Here is a 26,676-nt window from a genome sequence, read left to right on the forward strand (position 1 = left end):
ATGCCCAACAGCCCAAAGATGCAAAGACCACTAGCACTGACAGCATTTCCCGGTCTGCTGTAGGGAGTTATGGCTTCTGAGCATACTCTCCTACTGAGTCCTTTCAATTTTTTTAATTAAGAGCTTCATACTGAATTCCCAGCAGAGGCTAAGGAGAGGGAAGGACATGTGCTAAAAGGAGAGAGAAGGAAAATATCCCTGTAAATATGTTTCCCTTTTTGATGGCCACTCTGCACAGCAGGAATGAAATGCACTTTAGTTCACTCCTCTCTGAAGTGAATGGTCAATGTTTAGAACAGCATTCATCTAGTGCTTGAGGCACTCTCTAGTAATCACTTCAAATGCCAGCACCCCTCTGAAAGCAAAGATTACACATATCCACTGAAGCCTTACCCCATTGCACAGTACTCCCCACAGCACCAGCAGAGACACAGCAAATTTGAAATAATAAGGAGCTCAAAGGGCAGAAGGGATCTTGCTTTGAAATTTGTGGCTGTTTCTGAGGGAAACAGAGAGGCTGAAACAATATCTATCTTGTTCTGTTTTCCTCTTCCCAGATGTACAGCAAGAAACAATTTTAAGTGAATTGTGGAAGAATGGGTGTGTTTAACCTTCCGGCTGGAATAGGAAATCCTTTCAAAAGGAAAATAAGCTTCAACACTACTTTTACCTTTCAAAACAGACCAATGTAAAACTTAAACAAACAAAAATGCTAAAGTGGTCCCTGACAGGCTGAAACAATGCTGCCTCTCTTCTTTTTTTAGAGGTTTCTGTTTTCTCAGTGGTGTTATTTCAGAGCAGCTCAAGCAGTCACTGGATAGTTAAACTCTCCTCTGACTTGCACCAAAGGAATGTCTCTATGAGGAGATTTGAATTGGTTCAGAGCTTGGCAATGAAGAGGCAAATCTAGGCCTCTGACTGCATGTCCTCCTAAGAGATAAACTGCAGCTCAAACCACAATTATGGACTTGACACAGATATAACTGGAGGCAGACGTCTGGCTTGTGTTCAGCAGGACTTCAAGCTAGAAGATGAGACTTCAAGCTAGTCCCTTCTGGCCTACAAAACCTGTGACACTGTGAATTTTTATGTGTTCTTGAAAACATAAGCTTAAGTGTGATGCTGGGCATTCTCCCCAAACAGATGTCTGCACCCTGGCTCCTGTGCATTGTAAGTGATCCTGGTGCTCACCAGATTTGGGGTTGCAGAGCACGGGGGGACTGCTGCTGAGAGTTGGGCTGCTGCTGAAGTACCCGCTGCTGCCACAGCTGCTCATGCTGCTCCTTCGCACTGCTGACACGATCTTTATCTCCTTGGTGGGACTCACTACAAACAGAGAGAAAATACAGAGGGAAAGGGAACTGGTATCAGTTATTAAACCATTTCCCTGGTTTCTTTGAAACAACAGCAACAATACAAGCTTTCATTGACAGCACTGGAAAGGGCCAGTGTGTCCTATATAGAAGAGTCACTGCATGAGTGTAATGTGGTAGCTAACAGGATGGCTGAACTGCTCCTATTGCAGTGTCTTCTAAGAGGCATTGCAATGTAGGGAACTAAGTTTTTCCAGTTTTACTCCTTTCAGTTCTTACTAGATATTGCTGTACATAATGCTGCAGGGCCCCTTCTCCTCACTTTAACTCTTCTTGAAAACTCCACATAGAATGTATAACAAATTACTTTGGGCTTGGGGGATTTTACCCAGTTCTGGTTGTTCATGGATACCAAATTCTGATCAGCATCTGAAATGATATTGATACAGTTATACCCCAGGGAGTTAAAGATTTGGTAACTTGAGGGAATGGACAATCCCTATGAAGAGGGACACATAATACCAGCCCTGCTCTTTTCTTCGAACAGTGACAGGAGTTACCTGAGAGAAAACTGGTGTGTTTTCTGTTGTCATGGTTCTGTTTGCGCAGGCAGAACGGGCTGTCATGGCTTTCAGGCATCAAGCGGGATTTCTCAGTGAGGAGCTCCATTAATCGCCGCCGGCGGCGAAAGTTCATTCTGCACTGATAGAGCAAGTTGCTGTCCATGAAATGGTGCTTGTTGGACACTAAGAAAAGAAATGGATAGAAAGTGTATGCCTGGTAGGATTGAAATCAGAGCATATCTATCTGCAACACGTGCACTACAGGCCTTGCTGTAAAGAAGCAACTCAGAGCTCTCCTCTTCCCCTCTGCAGACTCAGAAAGAGGAGGAAGGTGGGGAGCTTCACACAGGTGGCTTCAATATACACACTTTTATAGCAATAACAAAGTAGGAATTGTAGTGGTCAGTGCTGAGAGGAATCTTTTACACTACCTTGATTAATGACACATACTTCTTATTGTCAAGTGGAAATAGAAGTACTTTATCTCCCCATGCCCAACTGAATAGTGGTGCACCCCCATATGTGCTTCCTCTGTGTGCTGTTTGCTGCTACTGGTCAACAAACACCACATTTAGCACTTTACGTTGATTTTTGTGTAAATTCATCAGTACAAGGCAGCTCCTGGGAGCTCTTTCCAACTACCTTGTTCAAAGCCATAGGGCAGCAAAAAAAGCAAGACCTGTGTATTTCCTCTTGTCTTGTTCACCACAGACATCATGTCCCAGACATTTCCTGCAGGCCACTTCCCCCCTTCACACGGATACACGAGGTTCGAGAACAGGCAGCTGGCCAAAAATCATTTCTTACATAATGAACAAAAGTCTTAATTGCAACCTGTTTTGGCACTGAGAGCAAATCCCAGGCTGCTGGTGTCAGAGCAAGAGCGCTGAGCCTACCCACAGAGTGAAGCATTGCCATAATGTCTGTGTATTTGCTGCCACTGATGCTGCATCTTCACAGCGATATAAAATGCAACAGTTGTGGATGGAGCTCTGTGCCAGGTCCTGGAAGTGCTCTGACTCTTGCAGGGTCTGACCCCAGGAAAGCCCTCTGGAGTACTCCCTGCATTAGTACTGCAGCATCTTAATAGCTGCAGTAGGTGTTTGGGCAGCATTTTCTCCATCTTCACATAGCTTCTGTGATCATGTTACAGAGAAATCAATTCCTACAGTTGACCTTTTCCATGAAGGATCTAGATTTTGGATTTACCTAGTTTATAAATTGCATTTCTTCCAATACTGAATCATAAGAACTGGTGGGCTATAGGTAATTGTATGTAAAGTGTAAAAAACAACACAGGTATGCACTGAGGTCAGTCAAGCCTATGAGTACATACATAATTTACTCATCTGGCCTCCTACTGCAGATACTGAACTTCTGCCTTGCTCTTTGCTCTGCCCAACACATGAGGTCCAAAGGCAGCAAAGTGCAAGGTGCTACACAGGACTCAGAGCCTGGAGCCCTGCTGGCTTGCCTTCCTTTCATCCCCATCCCCAACAGTCTTTCTTGCTCTCATCCCTTCTTAACACCTCCCTGTGTCTCAGGTTGCTCTCCATAGGCCCCACCGAACTATACCACACACATGACAACCTTGCAAAACAGGCTGTATTTAGACATAAACTGCCAGAATGTCATTTGATGCCTGTGAGCTGAAGAAATAACCTCAAAGAGGAAAAAGTCCAGTCACCTTCCCCAGGGATGCCAAGTCACCCAGACAATAAGGAAGACTCCAGCCATAGACATGATTCTCAGGGCCCAGTCTTCTGTATGGATGCAGAAACTGCCATATGAGGTCAGATCATTTACCCACCTCGCAAAGTAGCATGTCTCTTGCCTGTCTGGATCACTGTCAGAGAGTCCACTGTCTGTACAAATGGACTTCTGCCTTTGGGACATAAGGAATAATCAAGACACAGGAACTTTCTGAACACAAGCACATGCTTGTGCCCAAACTGCCACACAGATCATCTGCCCCAGAGTCCTCCAGCATGGCATAGGCTGTAAGGCATCCCTTAGGATTCCGAAATGCTATGTTTTTTCATTAAGAAAATAGAAAGGTCATGCCAGTCAGCCAAGCTGCAATTTCTCAAGTACCATCTACACAAAAGACCCCTAACCCTAGATCACCTAGCTCTGTCAAAGATCTTTGGAAGAGCCAGGGCCGCTTGGCTTTTGTCTGCTTCACTTTTGTGCTGAAGCTGTTGTGTCCCCAGATCAGCCACATGCATCCTCCATAAGCAAAATGGTTTTGCCAGTCCAATTTAACATTGGAAGCAATTTGTTACTGTGTCCTGACATGTTAATTATTGCAGCCGCACGCTGCTGCTCTGCTCCTCATTTTGGATACATATAGTATGCAATACTATTGAACAATGCTTACTAATAGTCACTATTTTTGAAGAAGGGAAATAGAGGAGGAGAGATTTGGAAATTTGCCTACATCCCCAAAAGGATTTGCTATCAGAGGCAGAGTTAGTACGTAGGTGTTCACAGCTACCAGTCTTATTTTAAGATCACTGACACAATAAGTAAAAGTAGCAATATCTAGCAATATTCTACCACGTTATTAGGATAACCAAATTTAAATACAAAAAACCCTTTTCTTTTTGAGGCCATCCTAATCTTAAAAAGGCAAATTCTACTTATTCAGCACTACTGCGATTCATAATATTAAAAGACAGGATTAGTGTAGCCAGCCACTTGCAGTATAAGAAATATCAGTATGGTTTATGATTCAAGTTAAATATTATGACACTATGGTTTTTAAATAAAATTATTCTGTTGTTTGTGTCATTAACTGAAGTACTCTGACAGTCCTCAGAAATTATGATAATCAGAGATCAACACACACTCATGCTGTAGACACCACAAAACATTCTGAAATTCAGGAATTACTGACCATGAACTAGATAAGGTAAACATTTTTATGTCAAGCTACTGAACATATTTTAGAATAACAATACTTGTTTTGACTGAAATATTGTAATATTTATATACTCGAAATAGCAAAGCTTAGGTTTTCCATTGAAGTAATTAATCTCTGCTGTTATCTATTTTAGTCCAAGAAAGGCTAATTTTTATACAATAAATGAATGCAAGTGGAAAAGGTAAGACCAGTGACTGGTGTGTTGGAGAATATTTTTGTATGCTTTTCACAGCAAAGGATTTGCAGCCAGAATGCTTAAGACAAGTAGCCTGTATACAGAATCTGGAGCGCTCATTGACTTTCATAGTTTAATTCCTCATTTCTAAGGATAGTTCACATTTCATGTGAGGGTGATACAGCATCCTCAGTTTGAGCAAATAACATGTTTGTAGCACCATGTAACTTTTTGCATATATAAGAAGAAGCTAGAAATATAAACAGGAGTAGTATAGCTCAAACAGCCTCCTTCTGCATACATCATCAAATAAAATCTCTCACCAAAATTATTACTGTGCCCCTTGGGGTTTTTTTTTAGTCATCTGACTTATTCTTGATTTGTAATGAAATGTCCAGGTTGTGATTCTGACTAAGCATAAGTGTATCTGTAAGGGTGTGGAAAAAGGGATTTCCAGAGCATGGGTCAGAAGAAAGAGACTGAGGAGGGGGCAGCAGACATAGATGTTGGCTGCCTCTGAAGTTCTCCTCAGGTGCTGTAGCTGAGTTTCAGCAGGGGCCAGGAGAAGCTGCACATGCCCTTGTCCTTGATAAATCACAACTATGTGAGTGCCAGAAGCAGAGCACACACAGAAGGTTGGTTTTGTTGCGCTTAGTAGTTGCCAGGTGAGAGGTGCAGATGCAGGCACGGGTGCTCAGCTCAACCGCTTCAGCATCCCGTGTTTTGCTGCAAACAGCAGATAAGAGTGGGAGTGAAAAACTTCTCCAAACTGATGGCAGAATGCTGAGAGGGTTCCACAGACTTTCTCAAGAGGGTTTCTTTAAAAGTCCTTTAGAGATTGTTACCTCTGGGTGTTGACTCAGATGCAGTAGCAGATAAACTTGTGGCACTTGACAAGGCTCTTGCTCCAGGTGTCTGTACCTCTCCTGGAAGCTGCTGCCCCCAGATAGGGATTGACGTAACTACTCCTGAATTAGTTCACTGCTCTTCATAATACAGCACAGAAAAACAAACTGGCACACATTCCAATTTGTCTTAAACAGTCAGGCTGTGGCTGACTAGTGTCAGGACCTGTATTTGTACATTATGAGGGTGATGCAAAGAGCAAGGTGGGGTGACTTCATGTTTCTTGTTCCAGTTTAATTCACTGCTGTTCATGTGGCAACATGTCCGTGTTACAATGTGCACCCTTATGCAATAGAAAGAAATGTACCAAGGAGAGTAAAGTAAAACTGTGGCGACTGGCAACCACCAAAATCATAAAAGTGCACAGGAGCATTTATGGTCCTGGAGGGAAAGGCACCAACACTAAGTCACAGTCACCGATATCAAACTGTGGAGGTACTGTCACAGCCCACCAGTCTAATCTCCCACATACACACACAGACCACAAAATTTCTCCCAGAAACCGAGTTTAAAAACTATCTTTAAATCTTACAAAAAGTTTAGTTTACTTGCACCTTATAGCAGTCTGTAATGACCACTTTACTCTTCCCCTTACGAGCTCTTCAAGCCTTCAGTTACTTTCCCTGTCAGGCAATAATGATTTTACTCAATGCTGAATTTGTTCAACTTTAGCTGCTAATCCCTGGATTTTGTCACACCTTCATCAGAAAGTTACATAAGATCTGGTCGTAAATCTTTGCAAAGAAGTCTGTGAAGAAATGAAGCCAACTCTCAAACACATTTTTTATCAACTGAATAAATAACACCCCTTAAATTCTGACCTTTTTTTAGCCTTCCTTGAGTCCTCTTCAGAATTTCTTTATCTTTCCTAAAAATCCACTTACCAGAACTGCATGTCCACAGTTACAACCTCACTCCCCTTCTACTACTTGCTGTTGTCCTTTTTGTACATCTCAGGTTCACAGTTACTACAACTGTAATGCACAAGTAGCATAAAATGGGAAATTTGTGTTCTGTATATCCTCTTTTCCCACACAGCACTGCTTCACAGCAACTAGTAGAGCCTGTATTCTCATTTCCTGGGTGTATCGCCTTCTAGTTACACCATTAATTACACAAAAATACATCTCTTCTGGGGTAATGACTATTTAATTAATAGAGTTTACTGTCTCATCTGTCCCTAGAGTTTGAAAATTTCATTGGCAAGGATTTTATCTGGTCATTCCCCATTTACATTATTGTTAAGACAAGAAAAATCACAATATTTATTTTGGATCTTCTCTGATCAGGAGCACTTAATGTTGCAGCTTTGGTGCTTCTTGTGCCTGGCTGCTTCACAGTTTCTGTTTAGATACACAAAATATAAATAGCAACATCCATGCAAATCTTCTTTCAGCTTCTGATTCTGACATAAAATCCTAGGATCTGCTTGTAGCTCAAACAGGCTTTTCTTTTCCACTTTTTCAAGGAGGCTGATGCACAGCAGAGATAGAAATATTAGCTTTACATTGATTTCATAGAACTGAGGAGGCTTTAGAAAGTACAAAAGCCTGTTTTAATAAATGGTATGACTCATGCCTTAAAAATCAGGCCATTTTCATAACTGGCTTTTTCCCTAAATCCCTCCCACCACTTCAATTCCCCATGACTTTTAGCACTGATAATCTGTGTACATCTCCACCGCAGTGATTAATGCTTTCTACCAGCTGAAAGCTGCAGTCCCCAGTAGGCCACATCCAGTGATGCACTCCAGCTGCTCTGCACGTCCCCAGAAACAACGCTGTCACCAAGTAAGCTTGTGGCTGGAGCTGGGGAAAGGCTGTTCCATGTTGAGGGAGCAGTGAGGAGGAGATCAAAGTTCCCCAAGGAGCCAGATGAGCAGCTTTTCTCGAGAGAGCAGAGGACACACTGAAGTGTGTGCCTGTTTGTGTGAGAGTGTGCTTGTGCTGGGGTTAAGAGGAAGAGGTTATAAAAGCATGAACAGACTGTATCGAGTTTTCAGCATGGATATGTTATATCTTTCACCATTTAAAGACAAAGGCAGCACTGAATCTTTTCAGCAGTGCACAATATATTTCCAAGTCTTTTGCTCCACAAGGCAGCAGATCCAGTCTATTCAGAAGTACACTTTATCCTTTTAATGAGGTAGTTTCCTCTATTAAAATTATGTGAAACCTAGTTCAAAGCTGCAGGAGATTATTTTGGACTTTCACTACTACTGGCTGCAATAGTCTGCACTTTCATATAACAAGTCACAGATGACCATACCAGTTTTGACCTCTGGAGTGGCAGGATATTGCCCCAAAAGAGTTGATGTCATACCAAAAACAAATGCAGGATGATGAGACATACACTGGAGGGCTGCAGGGACTTACAGAGGCCTGCTGGGTTATCTGAATGAAGGCATTGCCTGAGCTGCTCCCACCAGAACCCAAAGTTGCCCAGGGAAGGGTCTGGCTCCTGCTCCATGTCATTTTGCTTCCTCACTCCCCTCTCCAAAGCAGAACCAGTGTTGAAAAGGGAAGGAAACAAATCAACACTATAAAATACTAGTTCCTTAAAAAAATGCCTCTCTCTGTGAATAGCACACAGTTTGCTGAGCCTGTCTCTTCTGTGCCTCAGGCCTTTGGCCAGTCCAGTTTTGGTCCCTTGCCAGAGAAATGGTGGAAGTGTGTGTCCACTTTGGTTTCCACAGAGCGATGGCAAGTCCAAGGCTTGGCAAACACTGACCAGCTGCTGAGACCTACCAGGGTGACGGCGCGGCTTTCAGCCAGCCCTGACTCAGCTCCACGTCCACACCTCTGCCACACAAACCTCCCACTCCTGCACCGTCCCTCATCCACTCCTGCCTTGCACTGACACACATGTGGGTGGAGGAGAGTCACTGGTACTTTATTCGCCACTGGACAATGCTTTTCCCATTCCTCTCAAAGCCTTCCTGTTTTTCTGCTAATCTGGCACAGCAAATGCATTTTAATAATGGCACCTATTCAGATTAGTTTCCTTTTACACACTGATGAATTCCACCTGCTTGGAGCTCCCACAAATCCAGGGAGAGAGACTACAGATGTTCAGTGAGCACAGTGCCCTGGGTCTTGGGTCTTGGATTCCCAGCACCATACGAATACAACACTTGCATTTCCACCTTTTATGAATGTTGATATGCTACGCAGACTGTAGATAAGCCCACCTGTGAATGTATTCAACTGGTGTGTTAAACTTTCAGCAGTGCAGCTGTACGAAATCGTATGTTTTCTCGTTTGGATTGCAAGGAGTTCACTTTGAACAGACAATGGATCTAAGCTTGAACTACTCTTGTTTCCACCAATCCTCTCATACAAAATTGCAAGACAGGTCCCAGCCCTGAAATACAAAATCCAGAGAGCTGTTTCAGCTCATCCTAGTAAGGGTGAAGCCAATAACCATGTCCAGAAATAAGTAGGTCCTGGAACTGTAAGGAGGCCCAGAAAAAAACATTGTGCTATAATTAGGAACCATGTTCTCTGAGCTGTTTCAATGAACTGTGGTATATTCACATGCACTGTCTTTAAAGCATCAAAATTACAATAGAAAAGTGTAAAAAGTTCCTTGGGAACTGAAATTCAGAGTATCCCACTCTTATTAAAGTGGTATGTTCTGCTCAGCACATTAACATTTCAGTTTGGCTGCCTTAAAATAGTTATGCGGATAAGTGTTTCTATACACATTTTGTCTTTTTAGTCAGTTTACCACTTATTTGTGATCTATTTTCAAATACATATTACCTGCTCTAGCATGAAAATCCAGTGTTGAACCACATGCATTTCAGCAGTCTTTTCAGTGTGTATATGAGGATTTATCATCTTCAATTTAGCAAGTTTACAGAACATAGCCAACAGCTTTTCTTTGCTTCCAAATAAAGTATGGAAAGTACAGTCTGTGGCAAGGAAAGCAGAAGATGAAAAGGCCCATCTGGGTATCTTTCTTTTTGTTGCAGCTGTTAAAAACTGAAACCCATTCTCTGTCAGAAAAATAGAATTCAGTAGTTAATAGGAAAAGAAGTCTTCGTATGTTATTTACATAAAACATAGAGCATGTGGCTCTTTCAAAACCAAAACCCATTCCTGCTGTAGATAAAGACAACTGCAAGAAGAGCACAACAAGAAGCTGACAGACAAAGAAGCTGGGAGATTATAAAATTATATATGAAGTTCTTATTCTTTGACTTTCCTACAAGGGCAAAATCATGAAAAATATGCAAAGTGGTCTCCAAATTTAGCACAAGCAGATGAATTACTGTGGGTGAGGTTACTGTTCTTGTGTCTGGGAACTGCTAGGGAAGAACTGCCACACAAACAACTGAGTGATTCTGCATGGTGTCAGCACAGGGGGAACTGAGCATATAATAAAAACAAAGTTGTGTTGCAGGACTTCAAAGACTAACTGAAGGCTTGTGATTTACTGAGATATAGCAAGGCATCACCTGTAAAAATGTGATGTGCTATAATTTGCAGCACAATGAAATCTCGGATATATCCAACAGCTGATACGATCCAGGAGTGAGATCAACTAGAAAAATTATATTAAAAAATATATGTGTTAATTTTGGAGAGAAAATCTATGACAAATTAAGTCAAGGATTTATGTATGGTTCAATGATACTTATAAATTGCTACATGCAGTTGGTATTTCCAAGAAAGGGGTTCCAAAGAGAAATCTTGAATTAACAAAGAAGTGGTATTTCACGTATATGGCAAGTTTTCACTTACAAAGTATGAAATATCAGCAGTTGGACATCTAAGGTAAATATTACAGCACATAGTTCATTATTTACGGCAATTATAGAAAAGAGGGAAAGCTTTTCAGCAAAAGCAAGAGAAATAATACTTTGTTAGATACTTAATCTATTTCCACAATTATAACGAACTTTCAGCTGCATCATGTGTCTTGATACTTAAAAGTTAATGCACTGACCATCTTCATAAAGGAAATGTTGTTGTATAAAGGTACAGAGTTCTTGCAAACAATAGGGAAAATTAAATATATGTATAGGACTTCTCTGCAGAGACATGGAGATAGCACGTGTCAATATTTACTGTTCTCACTAAGTCACTACAAAGTGTTTGTTTTCATCTCTGAAAGTCATTTGCTGATAAAAGATTAACTCTTGAGAGATTATAAACACCTGCTTCTGTGCTAAGCCAGCAGAACATGTGTCTGCCTTGAACACACCAGGTCTGGTCAAGTGCAATTACCTCAATAAAACTTATAAAGTTGAGGTGTTTTAGAGGAGGATGGGGGCAGAAAATACTGATATCATGCCTAAGACATCTTACTGCATATTTACTACCTGTTACACTCCAGATTTAAAACCATAAGCTGCCCAGAATGGTTACATTTTATTTAAGACTTTTAAAAAGCCTTTTGGTTTGTTATAACCTCACATTTGCTTCCGGAGAAAACATCACACACACACTTCTCTAAGAGAAATTCTTTTAACCTAGTGAGAAAAATTATATTTTGGCAAAAGGTTTTACAGGAGTAAAATACAACCAAGAAAAAATATTTCACTAAAGCACTCATTACAAAGATGCATTCCACAGAATACACCTATTGCAAATAATCAATATATCATCTTCAGTAAAACACAATCCATTGGCTTTAAGTTACCCACGAGAGAGGGAAAAGAGTAAAAGAAGAAAACATTGAAAAAGTAAAGAATAAGAGAAGAAAGAGAGGTGAGAAAGGAAAGAAAAATGGTTATCGACAAGATTTGAGGATTCACATGGTGCAGACAGCAGGAGAAAAGAGAGAGTAAGAAAAGGAAAAACAGTTACTGACAAGATCTGATGGTTCACATGGTTCAGGTTGCAGGAGAGAAGAGAGAGCAAGCTCAGGTGGAATCTTGTGTATTTATACAGTTTGGTTTTCCCTCCCAGGCAGGATATCTGGCCAGTGCCTTCCAGACCAGAGTGAGATGAGCTGTAGCCAGTCAAAGGCTGCAGGGGCATGGTGTGGGCAGGCTACCAGGCAGGTTTGCCTTGACTGATAGCCTGGCTACAGGGCCTTCAGTGACACCACGTGCTCTCAGCAAGCCTCATTTGGTAAGGCAGGCCTTACTATGTACCTGCAGGTCTAGGCCCAGTCCATCCCCACATACCCACAGCAACATGGACAGTGAGTTGGTTCTGACCCATAGCAATAATTCAGTGACATTCACATCCAGTATCTAACACTACCATCATAAAATCCTAGCGCTGATAAAATCATATAATCCTTTAGGTTGGAAAAGACCTCTAAGATTATCAAGTTCAACCATTAACTCAGCACTGCCAAGTCCACCACGAAACCATGTCCCTAAGTGCGACATCTCCACATCTTCTAAACACCTCCAGGGGTGGTGACTCCAGCACTTCCCTGGGTAGCCTCTTCCAATGCTTGACAACCCTTTACATGAAGAAATTTTTCCCAGTATCCAACCTAAACTTCCCCTGGTGCAATCTGAGGCCTTTTCCTCTTGCCCTGTCGCTTGTTACCTGGGAGAACAGGCCGATCCCCACCTGGCCACAGCCTCCTTTCAGGCAGTTGTAGAGAGTGATGAGGTCCCCCCGAGCCTCCAGGCTGTACATTTCCAGCTCCCTCAGCTGGTTCTCATCAGACTTGTGCTCCAGACCCTTCACCAGCTCCACTGCCCCTTTCTGGACACACTTCAGCACCTCAATATCCATCTTGTAGTGAGGGGCCTGGAACTGAACACACGATTGGAGGTGCGGCCTCACCACTGCCCAGGTCCTGCTGGTCACGCTATTTCCAACACAAGCCAGGATGCCACTGGCTTTCTTGGCCATGTGGGCACACTGCTGGCTCATGTTCAGTCGCTGTTGACCAGCACCCACAGGGGCTTTCCCTGGGCAGCTTTCCCACTACTGTTCCCCCAGCCTGTAGCTTTGCCTTGTGACCCAAGTGCAGGACCTGGCACTTGGCCTTGCTGGATCTCATACCACTGGCCTCAGCCCATTGATCCAGCCTGTCCAGATCCATTTGCAGAGTCTTCCTACCCTCCATCGGATCAACACTCCCAACCAACTTAGTGTCATCTGTGAACTCGCTGACGTTGCCCTTGATACCCTCATCCAGATCACTGATAAAGATATTAAACAGGACTGGCTCTGATATTGAGCCCTGGGGAACACTCTGAGCTGGGCCAGCCAGCCAGTTTTTTACCCACTGGAAAGTGCACATACCCACACAATGGGAACACAGTTTTTCCAGGAGAGTGCTGTGGGAAACACTGTCAAAGGCTTTACTGAAGTCTAGGTGGACCGCATATGTCAAAGAAGATAGCTGCTAGCTTCATCTCCAAAAGAGAAAGCAAAGGAAAGCAAAGCCTTTTGAGAACTCATCACATCTATTCTGCTGGTCTCAGTCTGGGAATCTGCATCCCAACCCCCTGGAGTAGAGTGAACAGCCATACAAAACACTTCATGTTGAACCATGCTGTGGTCACTGCAGGGAAGGTGCTGGAGGGATGTCAGGAGGGAAATACCACCAAGCACATGGACTTGAGAGTCAGCAGCAGCTTGGAAAATAACAAAGCAAAAGAGCCAGAATGTGATCTAGCATGGGAAGATGAGTGCTGCTGCTCAGATCCGCATTTCTCACAGGCCCAACTGGTGGTACATGCCATAGGATCTGCAATAGAGGGCAACCACTGTGCGTTTATACTCCACAATATATTGAAAGTATTTCTAAATCTTATATGATTTGGTCGCTGCCACAGAGACATGCAAGTATTCACCTTGCAACACGCACGTGCTATCCTAAGAAAGCATAGGTTCCTCTTAACAGTATTAATCAGATTTTAAAATTGAAAGTATTTATCACTGGAGATTTCAGACTGTAAAAATTTCTGCAAGGTTTCTCTATCCCCCAGGCTTCCAACGAGCCCTTGGAGGAGGACAGGAGTACTCAGTCTGTCATGTCAGTGGTGCTTTGCAGCTGGGGCTGCAATTGCAGGATAAGTTCTGCAGTAAATACCATAAGCAAGTATGAGACAAAAATTATTTCAAAACCAGCTCTGCAGATACCCTCTTTCATCCTTGGACATCAGTATCTCTGTTTTCCAAACTGAGAAAGGGCTCTGACTGTGTGGATGCTCATGCTGACCTCTGCCTGCTCCCAGCCCATCCTTGTTTGGTCTGATCTACCCTGGAGCTGGCAGAGAACTTCCTTCTCCTCTTGCTGCCTGTGAATTTTGATCACAGTAGCTAATCTGTCCCACCATTCCCATATAAAGAAGAACTAAGATAGATCCAGTCTCCTGGAAGAAAGTTTTATCTGTTAATATTACCAAGTTCTACATACCTCACCATACTAGAAATGGGCTTTTCTACAGCTAAGAAATGTGTTCTGTGCACCTTTTGTCCCTGCCCTTATTGTATGTGCATCACCTTGTGTAAAATTCTTCCCACAGCTTTTATTCCTGTATTCTGGTTGAAGGCCGTCAGTGTTCACAAAAGCAGAGTAAACTACTGGCAATTACACTGCCAACACAAGTCTTCAAGAAATATACAGTGCACAATTTCCTGGTACTTACATTTTTTTTATTCCATATTACCTGGGGGTACCAGTCCATAGGAAAGGACATCTGGGCCCTATTTGCAAAAGTGGTGGTTTATGGGTTACAATTTGTGTGCGCCAGTGGGATTCTGGAAGGAAGCAATTCAGCACTTAAGTACATTTCATCGTTTTCATATATGGCAGGGGAAGTATATGTAGTTACACAGGCCCAAAGAGATCAGGAAGATTACTTTTAAACTGAAACATTTTATACTTTTACAGCATTTATACAATTCCTCTTAAACCACTGTTTTCCTTTTTAAAATTATCATCAGTGTTTGTTTCCTGTGTGAAACCTGGTTTGTGTCTGACCAATTAAAGAGAAGATAAATGTGTCAGGAAGCTGTTTTGAATACAGTGCCTCAGCTGCAGAATACAGCTTCTCTGAGTAATTGAAATGAAAGTCAGCATCAGTAAAAATAAATTGCATAATTCAGTTGTGGCTGGAAAATTACTATTGAGATTGGCAACCTGATGCAACTATTTCTGTTACTTTCCATTGCATTAGGTAGGGTAATAAATACTCCATAAGAATAATATAGCAAGATTATTTTATTCCATATTGTATATATCAAACAATACAGCTAACAAAAGATTGCCTTTAGGGCAGGAAATGTTTTATTCTCCATTCCTGTTCAGTCAAGAGTCTTTCTGCTGGTTCTGCCAACAAGGATGCCAATTAGTGTCAAGTAACATTTTGGTATTACTGATGAGAGACAAAATAAAGGAAGCATAGTATGGTTAAATCAATTTACTGTATTAAGAGACAGAAAGATATTTGTCTTGTTTTTAAATTGGATCTAGAACTCAGTAAGATGGGTGGGAGGGTGTTGGGGAGAGAATACCGCTCCTGCCATTTCACAGTTTATACGTCCAATTCTGTACTGGGAGTTTCCATTTCGAGCTCCCTTTTTAGAGGAAGTCAGCATTACATGAACCTTCAAAACACACAGATCATATCCAGTTACTAAGCTGAACTCCAAAACAGCTCTGTGTTAATTCTGCTAGTACTTTCATCAATATTCCTAACACTATCTAGACAACTTGTTGCAGTGAAATCCAGAGAAGAATGAAATCTCCTGTTTAGGAGTGTGCACAAAGCATGTCTACTCATAAAGATAAATCTCAAGAACATAATTCAATTTTACTTTACTTCCAGTTTCCCTCTCAAATCAGTGTGAAATTCCCCACTGAGTTACCTTAGTCCCAATAAAAGCTGAGTGAGGAGGATGCCAGTGCCTTGGAGTGATAACCTGCTATTGACAAGTGAGAAGGCCACTTTCTCAGCAATCAACCAATTCCCAGAGCTGTGCCTTTACTTCATGAGGTTCAAATCTCTTTCTAAAAGGGTGCTTTACAGATGCTCTTGACTACTAGAAGAGAATGGGCAGGGGATAAATCTGCAGAAGTGGCAAAGATTTGAGTAGCAAAGTAAACCCATCTTTGCACTAAATGTCAAGTCCTGACTTTATTTCCTCTGCAAAAATATAAATATCTGCATAAATATCACTTTTTGCTTTGGTGTTTTGTTTTGGTTTTTTGTTTGTTTGGGGTTTTTTTTGGTTGATTGGTTGGTTGTTTTTTTTTTTTTGAGTTTTTTTTAAGGAAAGTTTACCACATACGTAATATACAGAAAATGCTCACATAAAAATAGGAATGAAATCATTGCTGCTGTAAAGAGGAGGGGTGGCATACCTTTCCTGTCCATCAAGCTCCAAGCGGCTGGCACCCTATAAATCATAGGAAGCACAGGAGTAATTATAGAACTGAAAGCTGATTACTGTAAATATTCAGAAGTAGCTCCTAGTAATTGCAAGTTAAAGATAATGTGAGCATGATTACAACCATGACAGAACTGCGCACGTCATTTACACTCCCGTTTTTCTCTATTCATTAAAACTACATTTTCTCACAAAGTAACAAGCAACCTAGGCAACCTACCACCTTTTATACTAACAACCTGTTAATATTGTCAATTTTTTGTTCTCTATCAGAATTAGAGTTGATGTGACAACACTGAGAACACCAGGATCTGATTACTTTCCTGTTGGGCACTAAACAATGTAGATTCTGCCAGCTTGATCTGTCATCTCCTGGCACCCCTTCATTGCTCCCAGAGGCACAGCAACACATTTATGGTGGGAAATGCCCAGGGCAACTTTCACTGAGAGCAGATGATGGCAACATGTAAAATGGGGTTTAGTGTCAGGGGTGTTCATGTCTTCACCCTTGGGGCATTATAGAGAGAAAACTCTGCCTCCTCCACCCTTAACGGAAGGAGCTTCTTGAGGAAGATGCATCCACCAGACACATTGTGCTGGACCATGAAGAAATATTTGATTCCTGCCTCGAAGAAGTTATATGGGCAAGACAAATACAATAATACTTCAACCAAAAGATATCCTCTTTCTTGCACAAACATACTAGAACAACTCTGCCACATGACCAAGAGAGAAAGTTGCTTTTTTGGCATCAGACTGTGCTCTGCTCTTTCCTTCAAATAGGGAAATATACAGAACCTCAAATTTTTATTCTGCATAGAGAACTTATTTATGGTTCTAATCCCTATTTGATCCTTACAAAGCTATTTACCTCAATTATAAATATTGCTGATAGCAAGTTCTACAAGTTAATTACCACAAGTGTAGAAGAATTGATCTTCATCCACATCCTTATGTTGTTATTATACAATCTCAAATTCTAGCTGTATTCTGCATTTGAGGCAGAATTTTCTGAATTAATACAATGAGCTTTCAAAAAATCCACCTTTTACCCAGACTCCTATCTGAAATCATTTAGAACATACTATGATCAAGAAGACAAGGGCCTCTCCACTTGATTTGATCAGAAGAAAGTGCTACAGTAAGTGCAGCTTTTACTACTTGGCAGTAAATTTCTCACCATGCTGTATAATTCCGTGCTCCAAAAGCCTGCGGCCGAGCTGCTCTGCTTCAGTTCGTGTCGTGGCCTCTCCTTCCTGGATCAGCCAGTCAAGGAATTCTGATGCTACAAATGTCCGTTCATACTTGACTCCTTCCTCTTCCCTGGCTTGCAGAAGGGTGTTTTCAGAACTCATCAGCCTGGTATTGGGGAAGAGGGGAGGGGGGGAATTGGTATGGAAAACAGTTCTTGAGAAAAGCAATTTAAGATGTATTCTGGCAAATCTCACTGATACTAAGCAAACATATACGAAGTTTTCACTGACTTACTAAATTGCTCCTCGAGCTATCAATTTATAACTGCTTAGTCAAAAAATTTAGGCTATATAACCCTGTGTGAAGTCACTGTTTTCTTGTGTTTTCACCTAAAAGAAAATTAGATTTTTAAGTTTCACATGTCTCCCAGTTAGTCCTCTAGGTTCTCTAAAAGTTACTGTATAATCAACTTTGAAAAAAAATTATCTCAAAAGCACTAGAATGTGACTAATGTGTTCAAAGCTTCCTAATTAATATTTACACTTACCAGGACTATGCCCCGAAGTCATTTAAGTGAATCTGAAAACTCTCCCCATAAGCTCTAAAACAGCTGCAGAAAAATTCAAGAGGAGGAAAAAAAGTAGTTCTGTGGTTTGGGTGGCTGATAAATATTGAGCGTACAACATTTACATGGAGCTGTAGTCAGTGAGCTACACACCTGAACACATTTTAACATCTGAGGCTCAGAGTCTCTGCACCTCAGCTGGCTCTGTGTAACACCAGAGTTCAGAGGAACACCATGAGATGTCTCTAAATCCCCTAGCAATTGGCACATACATAGCTGAAGGATATACTAATAAAATTCTTCTCTATTCAAGTTATCTGTGCAAACGACACACTATTTTAAAAAAAAGGAAGAAAAAAGCCTATTAATGCAAAAGTCAGGTTGAAAGTCTGAAAGAGAAGACAGTTACTTTCAGAGTAACAGCTCAGAAATGGAATGGTTATTTTTTTTCATGTAAGACTAATAGGTCCCCTCTCTTCACCAACTATTTTGAAATTAAGGGCACAACTAAAGTACAACAAGCATATTCTGGAAGTGCTTAATCTTTGACCTTCTGATAAAGGAATTGAAATTCATGTAAATCCATACATGGGCCATCTGCTTCTTAAACTGCCAGCATGTCCAGGGATTACAGAATATAACCTCACCTCCTTTGGGAAGCATCAGAAAAATCTGTGCCATAAGAAAACAGAGAGAAGTTTCATTTGAAATTACAGTGAATAGGTTTGACTGGATCCAGCATCTGTTATTTCACCTGAAATATTTCTTCTCTTGACTTTAACCAGCACTAACCTGAAGCCTGAATTAACTGGATCTGACCACCAGGTAGCAGATCATCAAACCAGGCAAAGGCTGCTCAGCCACAGCTGTTTGTCAGTGGCAGCACAATGAGCTGCTCATTTAGATGTTGATGTGTCATTGCCAGCAGCTCTGAGCTGAGTAAGAACTAAGAAAGTCAAAATTAGCTGAAGTCAGGGATGAGGTCAAAAGCAAGAGTATGAGCCACAGGGGACAAGGTATTGACTCCAGCACCTTGTTTTTTAATATTTTGATTTACAAGCATCTGCATGCAAGGCAATATTTTGTCCCACATTTTGCATATCTAATACAGACCTAATACGCTCCAAGAGAGTATCTTTAAATATGTCTTGTTCACCAGGCTTTTTCCCTCCCATTAAAAAATGCAAACCGAAAGCTTGTGTCTTTTTGTACCATCTGCTGCATGGTTACCCATAACTGGTTACCCAGGCTCTGCAGGCACCAAATAAAAAATCCTTAGGATTATGTTAATTGTTCTTTGATGAGTCTGTAATTAGTTGACCAGCTCATTGAAGCTGCAGATAGAGAGGTCCTTGAAAAAGCAATGCTAATTTTTAGAGCTTTACAGACCCACAAAAGAAATCTGGAGAAATATCAAGTGGAAAAAAGCTCAGTTTGACATTTCACACGCTTCTGCATGTGCCCAGAATAGCTGCAAAGGATTCGGACTTGTGAGCAAACAGACACGACAAATTGCCAGTTTAACAAACCCAGACACAGCAATCCATAGACTTACATCGCTCACTGAAGTAAATCACTGTAACTCCGTGGCTGTCAACAAAGCTGTACCAATTTACATCAGTCAAAAACCTGGCCTTTCATTAACCAGAGCTGGAAACTGCCTCTTACTCTTCCATTTTTTCCTTGTTTCAAGAAAACTTGAGGCTATTCATGTCAAAACATATTACTTACTAAAACTAGTGTTATCCTACACTGGAATGTATTTAGTCAAACACTGAAATTCAGACTCCTTTCAGAAGAAATCTTTAATCTTGTTTTATCAAAATAACTGCACTAGAGGATAAATGTGACTTAACCACTCATGAGTTAAAATGAAAGTGATTCAAAGAATGCAGTCTCAAAATTATCTGAAAGATTTCCTGAAATTAAAACCATAAATCTGCATTTCTTTCACTATGAAATCTGGTTGAAAAAACTCAGTGGTTGTCAGCATCATGAAATGAGTGACAGCTCCTAAACCCTAAACTGCACCAGAAACAACATCTTGTGTGCCTGACCAAAACCTACTGAGAATTGTAAACATACAAACAGGATATCTGCACAACTTTTTTTTGTTTTTCTTTTTTTTTTTTTTTTTTAAGCTACGCAATGCCTGTGCTGGATTTATTTAAGATTTGCAGGGAGGGTTTTGTTGAACAGGAAACATGTTTATCTCATTCAATCTATCTGGTCAGTCCTGTAGAGCTTGAAAACTGATACCAATCTCAGACCTAATAAACTGTTCAACAATTTCAGACAAGACTGTAGGAAATCCAGTGGGTTTCATGTCTAGTTATAAACTTGAACCTCAAAACATGTTCACAGAAAGGTTACCAAAGTTTGCAATGATGTGTAGGGAATCTGAACTGATTTATGATTTCCAGTGCAAATGAAGGGACAATATAATCAGAGACTGATTTAAAATCTTCTAATCATGTGGGTACAGCCACCAAACATGTCCACAGCAGGTGAAGGTGGTAACGCCACAAGAAAGGAGAATCCAGGTTACGAGGAGCTTTGTGGTCATGCAGAAGAGAGACAGGAAAAACAGGGAAAGGGAGCTCCTCAGCATTTGGACAGTCCTTATGTTCCCATGTCCCAGGGCAGAGAACAAGGCTTTTACTCAAAACAACTGTCTGAATGCAGGGAACCTGCCTAATCCATCCATTCCTCTTCCCATGCAACAACCTGATCCTCCTAAAGCATTTTGTTCATTTTACTCACTGAGGGTACAAATCTGCATGGGCTGGTATTGGGTGACGTGTCTGCAATTTTGGCAAGCACAAACTACACTGGCTTCTGAATGTAGCAGTACTCCAGCCTTAATGCAGAGAGTGGAGAAGAAACAGTATTATAATGTCTATCTAAAACTAGCAAAGCCTAGTGAAGGTAAGCAACATCTACAAAATTAGACACAGATTTCCAAAATGTGTTGGATTAGGACAGATAGCCTTTGGTATAGTTGCATTTTTCTTGCAATTAGGCCCACAGGCATTTTGATAAACAAGCTGAATATGCTGGTAAGTGACTTCATGTTTGTGCATGAGTACTTTCCTCCAGTTGTTGCCATTTAGTAATTATTTTAATTGCACTGAATTAATATTTTCTTTCTCAGCACTATCAGCAAACGGATACAATGGATATATTACACATCCACACATTTCACTGCAGAACTCTTTCTGTAGTAGTCTGACTTTCAGAATTAGATTTTGAGTTTAAAATGTATCCAATGAAACTGTGAAGGTGTTGTTAATAAGTGTGCATGGACAAAGGAACCAAATAAAATCTGAAATCTCTGCACACTAGATTTGCTAAAATAAACAAAGTGAAGCCCAGATAGGTATGCCTTCTTATCTCCCATGAATATAAAATATTTCCGATGATCCATGGAGAATTTCGATTAGCTTTGACTGTCACCAGCTGGTTTTGAAATGCCAGGTATTTTTAATCTATACTATATTTAGCACTCAGGGATGGTTTTAAAAGTTTCTGAACCCTTCAGATACGTTGCCTAGGAGCAGTCACCTTGTGAGGATGCTGCTATATTTAGATACAGATGCTGTTTTGGGCATTAACTCCTTTTCTAAGATGGGAACAATCTCTACAGTTAGGAACATTTTTCTGCTAGTACCATGTTGGACAAACTGGACACTAGACATGGGTTTGGGGATAGTTCTCCATGCAGAGAAATGGTGATGGAAGCAGATACTGGTAGAACAGAGTTCTTTGTGTCATGGTTCCTTTCATGCAGAAGACTGGAATCAGCCTCACCAACAAAAACTTATTTTTCTCATGGAAGAATGGAAATAGAAATATAGACAAAAAAACCCACTGTAGACAGTCTAATCAGCTTTTTATAGTATGGGTCAGGCTTGTAGGCATTGCATATTACAGAGTCTAAAGGAGCAAATGCTGTGCTTAGTAAGGCACAGAAGACTTTGGAGGAGGCTGATTCAATCCATCTGTTCCAGTGCATCAAACAGAGGATTTTTTTCAGTGGTGCATTTTTTTATGTCTTATACAATTTATTATTTTTTTACTTTAAACAGTCACAGTCACTGTATCTCCGGAAATGTTATATGATAGAGGCAACAAAAGGAGCGGTATTTACAACTACTTGTTTATATTTTGGTTTCATTGCTCTTTCACCAAACTGATCTTCACAGGCAGCTAACCTTGAAAATAATGTTTATTATCACCTTTTAAACTTGGGAGTTTCCTGAGTGCTTTCTTTCAAGAGGAAAACAAATTTTCTCTGGTGAGAAAACACAGCATCTCTCCTGACTGCTGCAGGCTTCTGCTCTAAGCAAGCAGGAGAGTGGGTGGTATTCAGTCTAGAGCAATACTTCAAGCTTTTTGGTAAATTACACATCACAACTTTTGCATTAATTTGTAGCATATGCTAACATGCATTTTATTCTCTCTGCTTGAAAGTCAAAATCTCCACATCCTGAATAAAAATGTCATTATGAAGTCTGGTTAAGCTATGTAGTTATTTAATGGAAGTAATCCAGTGGGATATTCAGTATCTACGCATAATAATCTGTTTCAAGTCATAATTTTAAACTACTTTTAATATAACTTTTCGGATGTAGAAACTTTGTATACTGGAACACTAAAGATTAATTTCACTTACAATTTAAAATATACCTCTTTATGAAGCTGTAGATATGGTGTCTACACAGATAAGTAGCTGCTTGCTCCATGCATTTTGATGTACTAATGCTTTAGGAATTATGATTATGCTTTCACATGACAAATCATCCTTTAGTAATTACTTTTACAGAATAGATTTCAACATACTTTTCGTACAGTCTTTGTCCTCTCATGAACACCTTCACCTCATTGTCCAGTGGAAACGTCCCGTCATCTTTTCTGAAGCGGTAGAACAGTTTGACATCCTTGAATTCTTTATGCTCATCACAGACTGAAACATAAAATAATTAAATAAAAAACCAGTCACATATATGTTGAGGAGTTGAGGATCCATTTACCAGGTACCGCTGCTGAACTTCCAAGCAAGCACATACAGAGTCTAACCCCCTGTATTTCTGAGCTAACAACTTTGCTCTGTTCTAATAACCAGTGAAAGGCTGGAGAAAACTTTCAGACAGGTAACCAAATTTCAAGATGGGGGAGATAAGCGTTTGTCAGTTTTGTGAGTATTGCTGCAAAAATAAAGAACAAAAAAGCATCCATCTGCTACATACTCAGAACACCTCTTGCTGAAAACAGTCTGTTGGCTTCTTTGTTTAAAAGGCTGCCAGGGTAGAATGCCCAATAATTTAAAGTTTGTCAAACTTCTTAAAGTTATTAGTATCAGTTAGCAATGCTGTAGGAAACCTGAGACTCACTAAAGAAACAGTTAAAATCAAAGCCTTCTCCCTCTTCAAATTGTCTCAATTGCTCTGTCATGCCAGCTAGCAAATGGTAGGTACAATAAGGAGCACACTGGGAAATGCCAAATTAGGTTTGTAAGACAGCAGCTGCTGATGGGCTCTTGTAAATGCAGAACAGAGTCCCATCAAGGGCATAAACTGATGGCAGCCATCCCAAGCAAGCTGCTCCTAACAGAGTTGTCAGCCTATATTCATGGCCAGTCTTCGCGAACGAAGATTTGGGAAAGGTCTTTACCCTTCAAGCCTGCGCAGTGGATTTTTTAGGTGAGACACAGTGTGCGCTGAACTGAGCCCACCCTTTAATCCTAAGGTTCATCTGCCGGGGCCGAGCGAGCTTGGACAGTGGCAGCGAGGTCCTCAGGACATAGGTTTGTTTAGAGTGACCTTCTCTTAGATGGATGGCCTCACAGGGCTGACGAGCTCCATCTGCCCGGAGAAGTTCCCTGACTGGGAATCAAACCCAGCCGCGGTGGTGAGAGTGCTGCATCCTAACCACTAGACCACCAGGGGTCCTCCTGTCAGCCTATATACATAGGGCACATTCTGCACCATAGAAGCAGAAACTGGTACCTCTTTCACTTGATACAGGAGCTGAAGCATCCTGCAGAACCTGATTGAACCTCCCTGAATTTGCCTACCCTAGCTCACTTTCTAAACTATTTTATTAGAGTGTAATATACGAAAATTTTCAAGAAACAGCTGTTCCATTTGTAATATATACACACACATATATATGAAATTCATGTGGAAGCTACACTGTGCAATTGGATCCTGTGGTAGAAAACACTTTGAGGTTGTTAGAGCTTTAAACAAGCATTCAGCAATAAAGCCTCTATTGCTCAATTAAATTAAGTCACTCAGGCATCCACGCAACTCTTCACTGACATTTTCTCAATAGAGGATTAAGTAGTCAGATTTGAATACCCTATAATTACTTTATTCTTTAACTATCTACCATGAGTTCCAGTTTCCATAACTACACAGAATTTTCATTTAATAGCCAAGTAGAAGCTGTAGAAATGGCAGTCATTCAATATGTGCATTTCTGACTCTAATTAAGGTGTTGTTAATGTACTGCAGATAGCAGCAGCATTGCTGCACATACAATGACCTCTGCATAAAGTCAGCATTTGTTTGTTCGCAGTCACTCAGTTTTCTCTTTAAAAAGAAACAAATGGTACATTTGCCTTTTTGATATGGGTAACACTATAGGCTTGAAATCGAGGCCTTGGGTCTTCTTTGCTTGTGTGCTTCCCAGCCTTTCTGTGCCCCAAAAGGCAACTAAATGCTACCATTGAATTGGAAGTCTCCTTTTCATCAGCATAAATTGTTATTCAAGAAGCTGAAAGGAACAGATCTCAAATAGACAACAAGTTTAGGAGAAAATTAATCAGGGCACAGCCGGACCACTAACTTCTTGCAGCTGTACCAGCACTAATGTTTGCGCAGCTGGTGTGAGGGACAGGGCCAGGGAACTAATCCACGTGAGAAAAATGATCTTTTTTTTGCTGGCTGATGTTTCAGATGGGTTTTTCAGCTGGAGAGCTGTGCTCTTTGGAGCAGGGAAGTGAGGGCAGCAGGTAGAGGGTAGGGGCACAGTCCAGCTGAGGCTGCTCTGGAGGCAGGGAAGCAGTATCACAGTCTCCAGTATCTTACCCTGCTACCTTGGGTCACTCTACACCTCTTCAGCCTCTCATGTCCTTCAGGACACAGGGGACCTTGCATATCAGCACAGTCCAAGGGAGGTGCTCTATTTCTGGCAGGGAAAGAATCCTACCTGTCCTATACTCAGTTGAAGAGTAGGAGTGGGATTTCCCTTTGTTTCACAAACACTCAATAAAATTTAGTTTAGAACTTTTTAGCAGCTGATATTGTACTCACCATGGTGGATAATGCTGTGATCCAGTAATTTCTGCACCAGTTTAATGGCTATCTCTCTGTCAGAGGCCTCTTTGTGGTCAATCAGCCAGTCGATCAGCTCTTTGGCGACGAAGCAGTTCGGGTACGTTTTGAGGTGGTGCCGCCGATCTTTAATGACCTTTTCTTCATGCAGTCGGAGCCTGGGGGTCAAATCACCTTCTGAGTATCATTTGCAAAGAGCCTTTGTAACTAGAAAGACTAGGACAAGAGCAGAGCAGCACCCAAGCCCTGCTCAAAGGATGGGCTTTGAAGGGTAGAATAGGAAGGGACCCGGCCACACCTCCACTGCTGGTATCTCACAACCAGGAAACCCACAGCAACCATTTGTTACAACTTTAAACTCCATAATTGAAAAAACTTGTTTTCTGCTCAGTGGAAAAGTTTAAAAACTGAAGAACAGAACAGCATACTAAATCCATTAAAATACTTCCTGTAGGTCAATTAAACTGCCAATAATTTGGAATTAATTTTCCCACATTATCTCTAATACGTTCCATGTTACTCCTTTATTTTATAGTATCACTGCTGTAGATTCTTTTTTCTTTTTTATCTCATTCATTTTTTCAGTTGTAGTTTCTCCCTTGGTTGGGTAACTGCATTTTGCCTCCAGCTGCACAACAAGCATAGCATTTATGATTTAAAATTCAGGTGTGAAGCTGTTCCAACACAATGCTATCTGTCATTAAAAAGCTGCCTCCTACTTCAAATCAAGAACTGATTTGTCACTTGGGGACCTGTTGGCAAATGCTCTCTAGCTGCAAAATCTCCCCCATCATCTTGAAAGCAAGTTGGCTGGCTGTTTTTGAGATGTTTGGGTCAGAATGCTAGATCCTGATTAGAGTAATACCTTGTTAATAAAGGTTCTGGGGTTCTGCATCTTTATTTTTAACAATTTTTTTTCTAAATAAACAAAATAAGCAACATTACCAATAAATTAAAGCATAGAGGTTTCTAAAGTTTTGTTTAAGTTTTATGCTTTCTTGTTCCATTTTAATGAATCATATCAGAAAATCTTTTTGTAGTGCCATGCCTATACCCCAGTTCTGAGGAAAGCACAGAAACCATAATGCTTGGGCTCCTGTCACAAACAGAAACATTGCTGTTCATTTCCAAGTGGCCAGGATCCTACCTTGTAAACACTCTCACTGACTTCAAAGGGTCCTGAGTAATGCTACAATAATTGTAGGGGGTACAAGGGTGATAACACAGAAGAGTGTTAACATGAGCCTCAAGAAGCACAGAGCAATTTTTCTCTCAATGTGATTCCAGTATGAAACAATAATTTCACTCTAGAATCAAAAAAAGGGAAAATATTTGGCTGAAATCAGTGAAGAAAGTAATATTAGGGCATTAGACA

At 40.9% G+C, this 26,676-nt stretch overlaps 1 protein-coding gene across 1 annotated transcript in view; it reads right to left on the reverse strand.

Moving 5' to 3' along the window:
- Positions 1-26,676, reverse strand: part of DEPTOR (DEP domain containing MTOR interacting protein) — a 74,242-nt gene that overhangs the window by 23,209 nt on the left and 24,357 nt on the right. Inside the window, exons 2-6 of the mRNA XM_029959271.1 lie at positions 25,281-25,459; positions 22,804-22,927; positions 17,383-17,561; positions 1,874-2,059; positions 1,192-1,326 (exon numbers count right to left, since the gene is read on the reverse strand). Of these exons, the coding sequence (XP_029815131.1) occupies positions 1,192-1,326; positions 1,874-2,059; positions 17,383-17,561; positions 22,804-22,927; positions 25,281-25,459 (803 nt within the window). The remainder of the gene's footprint in view (positions 1-1,191; positions 1,327-1,873; positions 2,060-17,382; positions 17,562-22,803; positions 22,928-25,280; positions 25,460-26,676) is intronic.

The sequence above is a fragment of the Manacus vitellinus genome, unplaced genomic scaffold, assembly GCF_001715985.3.
Source record: "Manacus vitellinus isolate BGI_N305 unplaced genomic scaffold, ASM171598v3 scaffold_1_pilon, whole genome shotgun sequence".
NCBI classification, from domain to species: domain Eukaryota; kingdom Metazoa; phylum Chordata; class Aves; order Passeriformes; family Pipridae; genus Manacus; species Manacus vitellinus.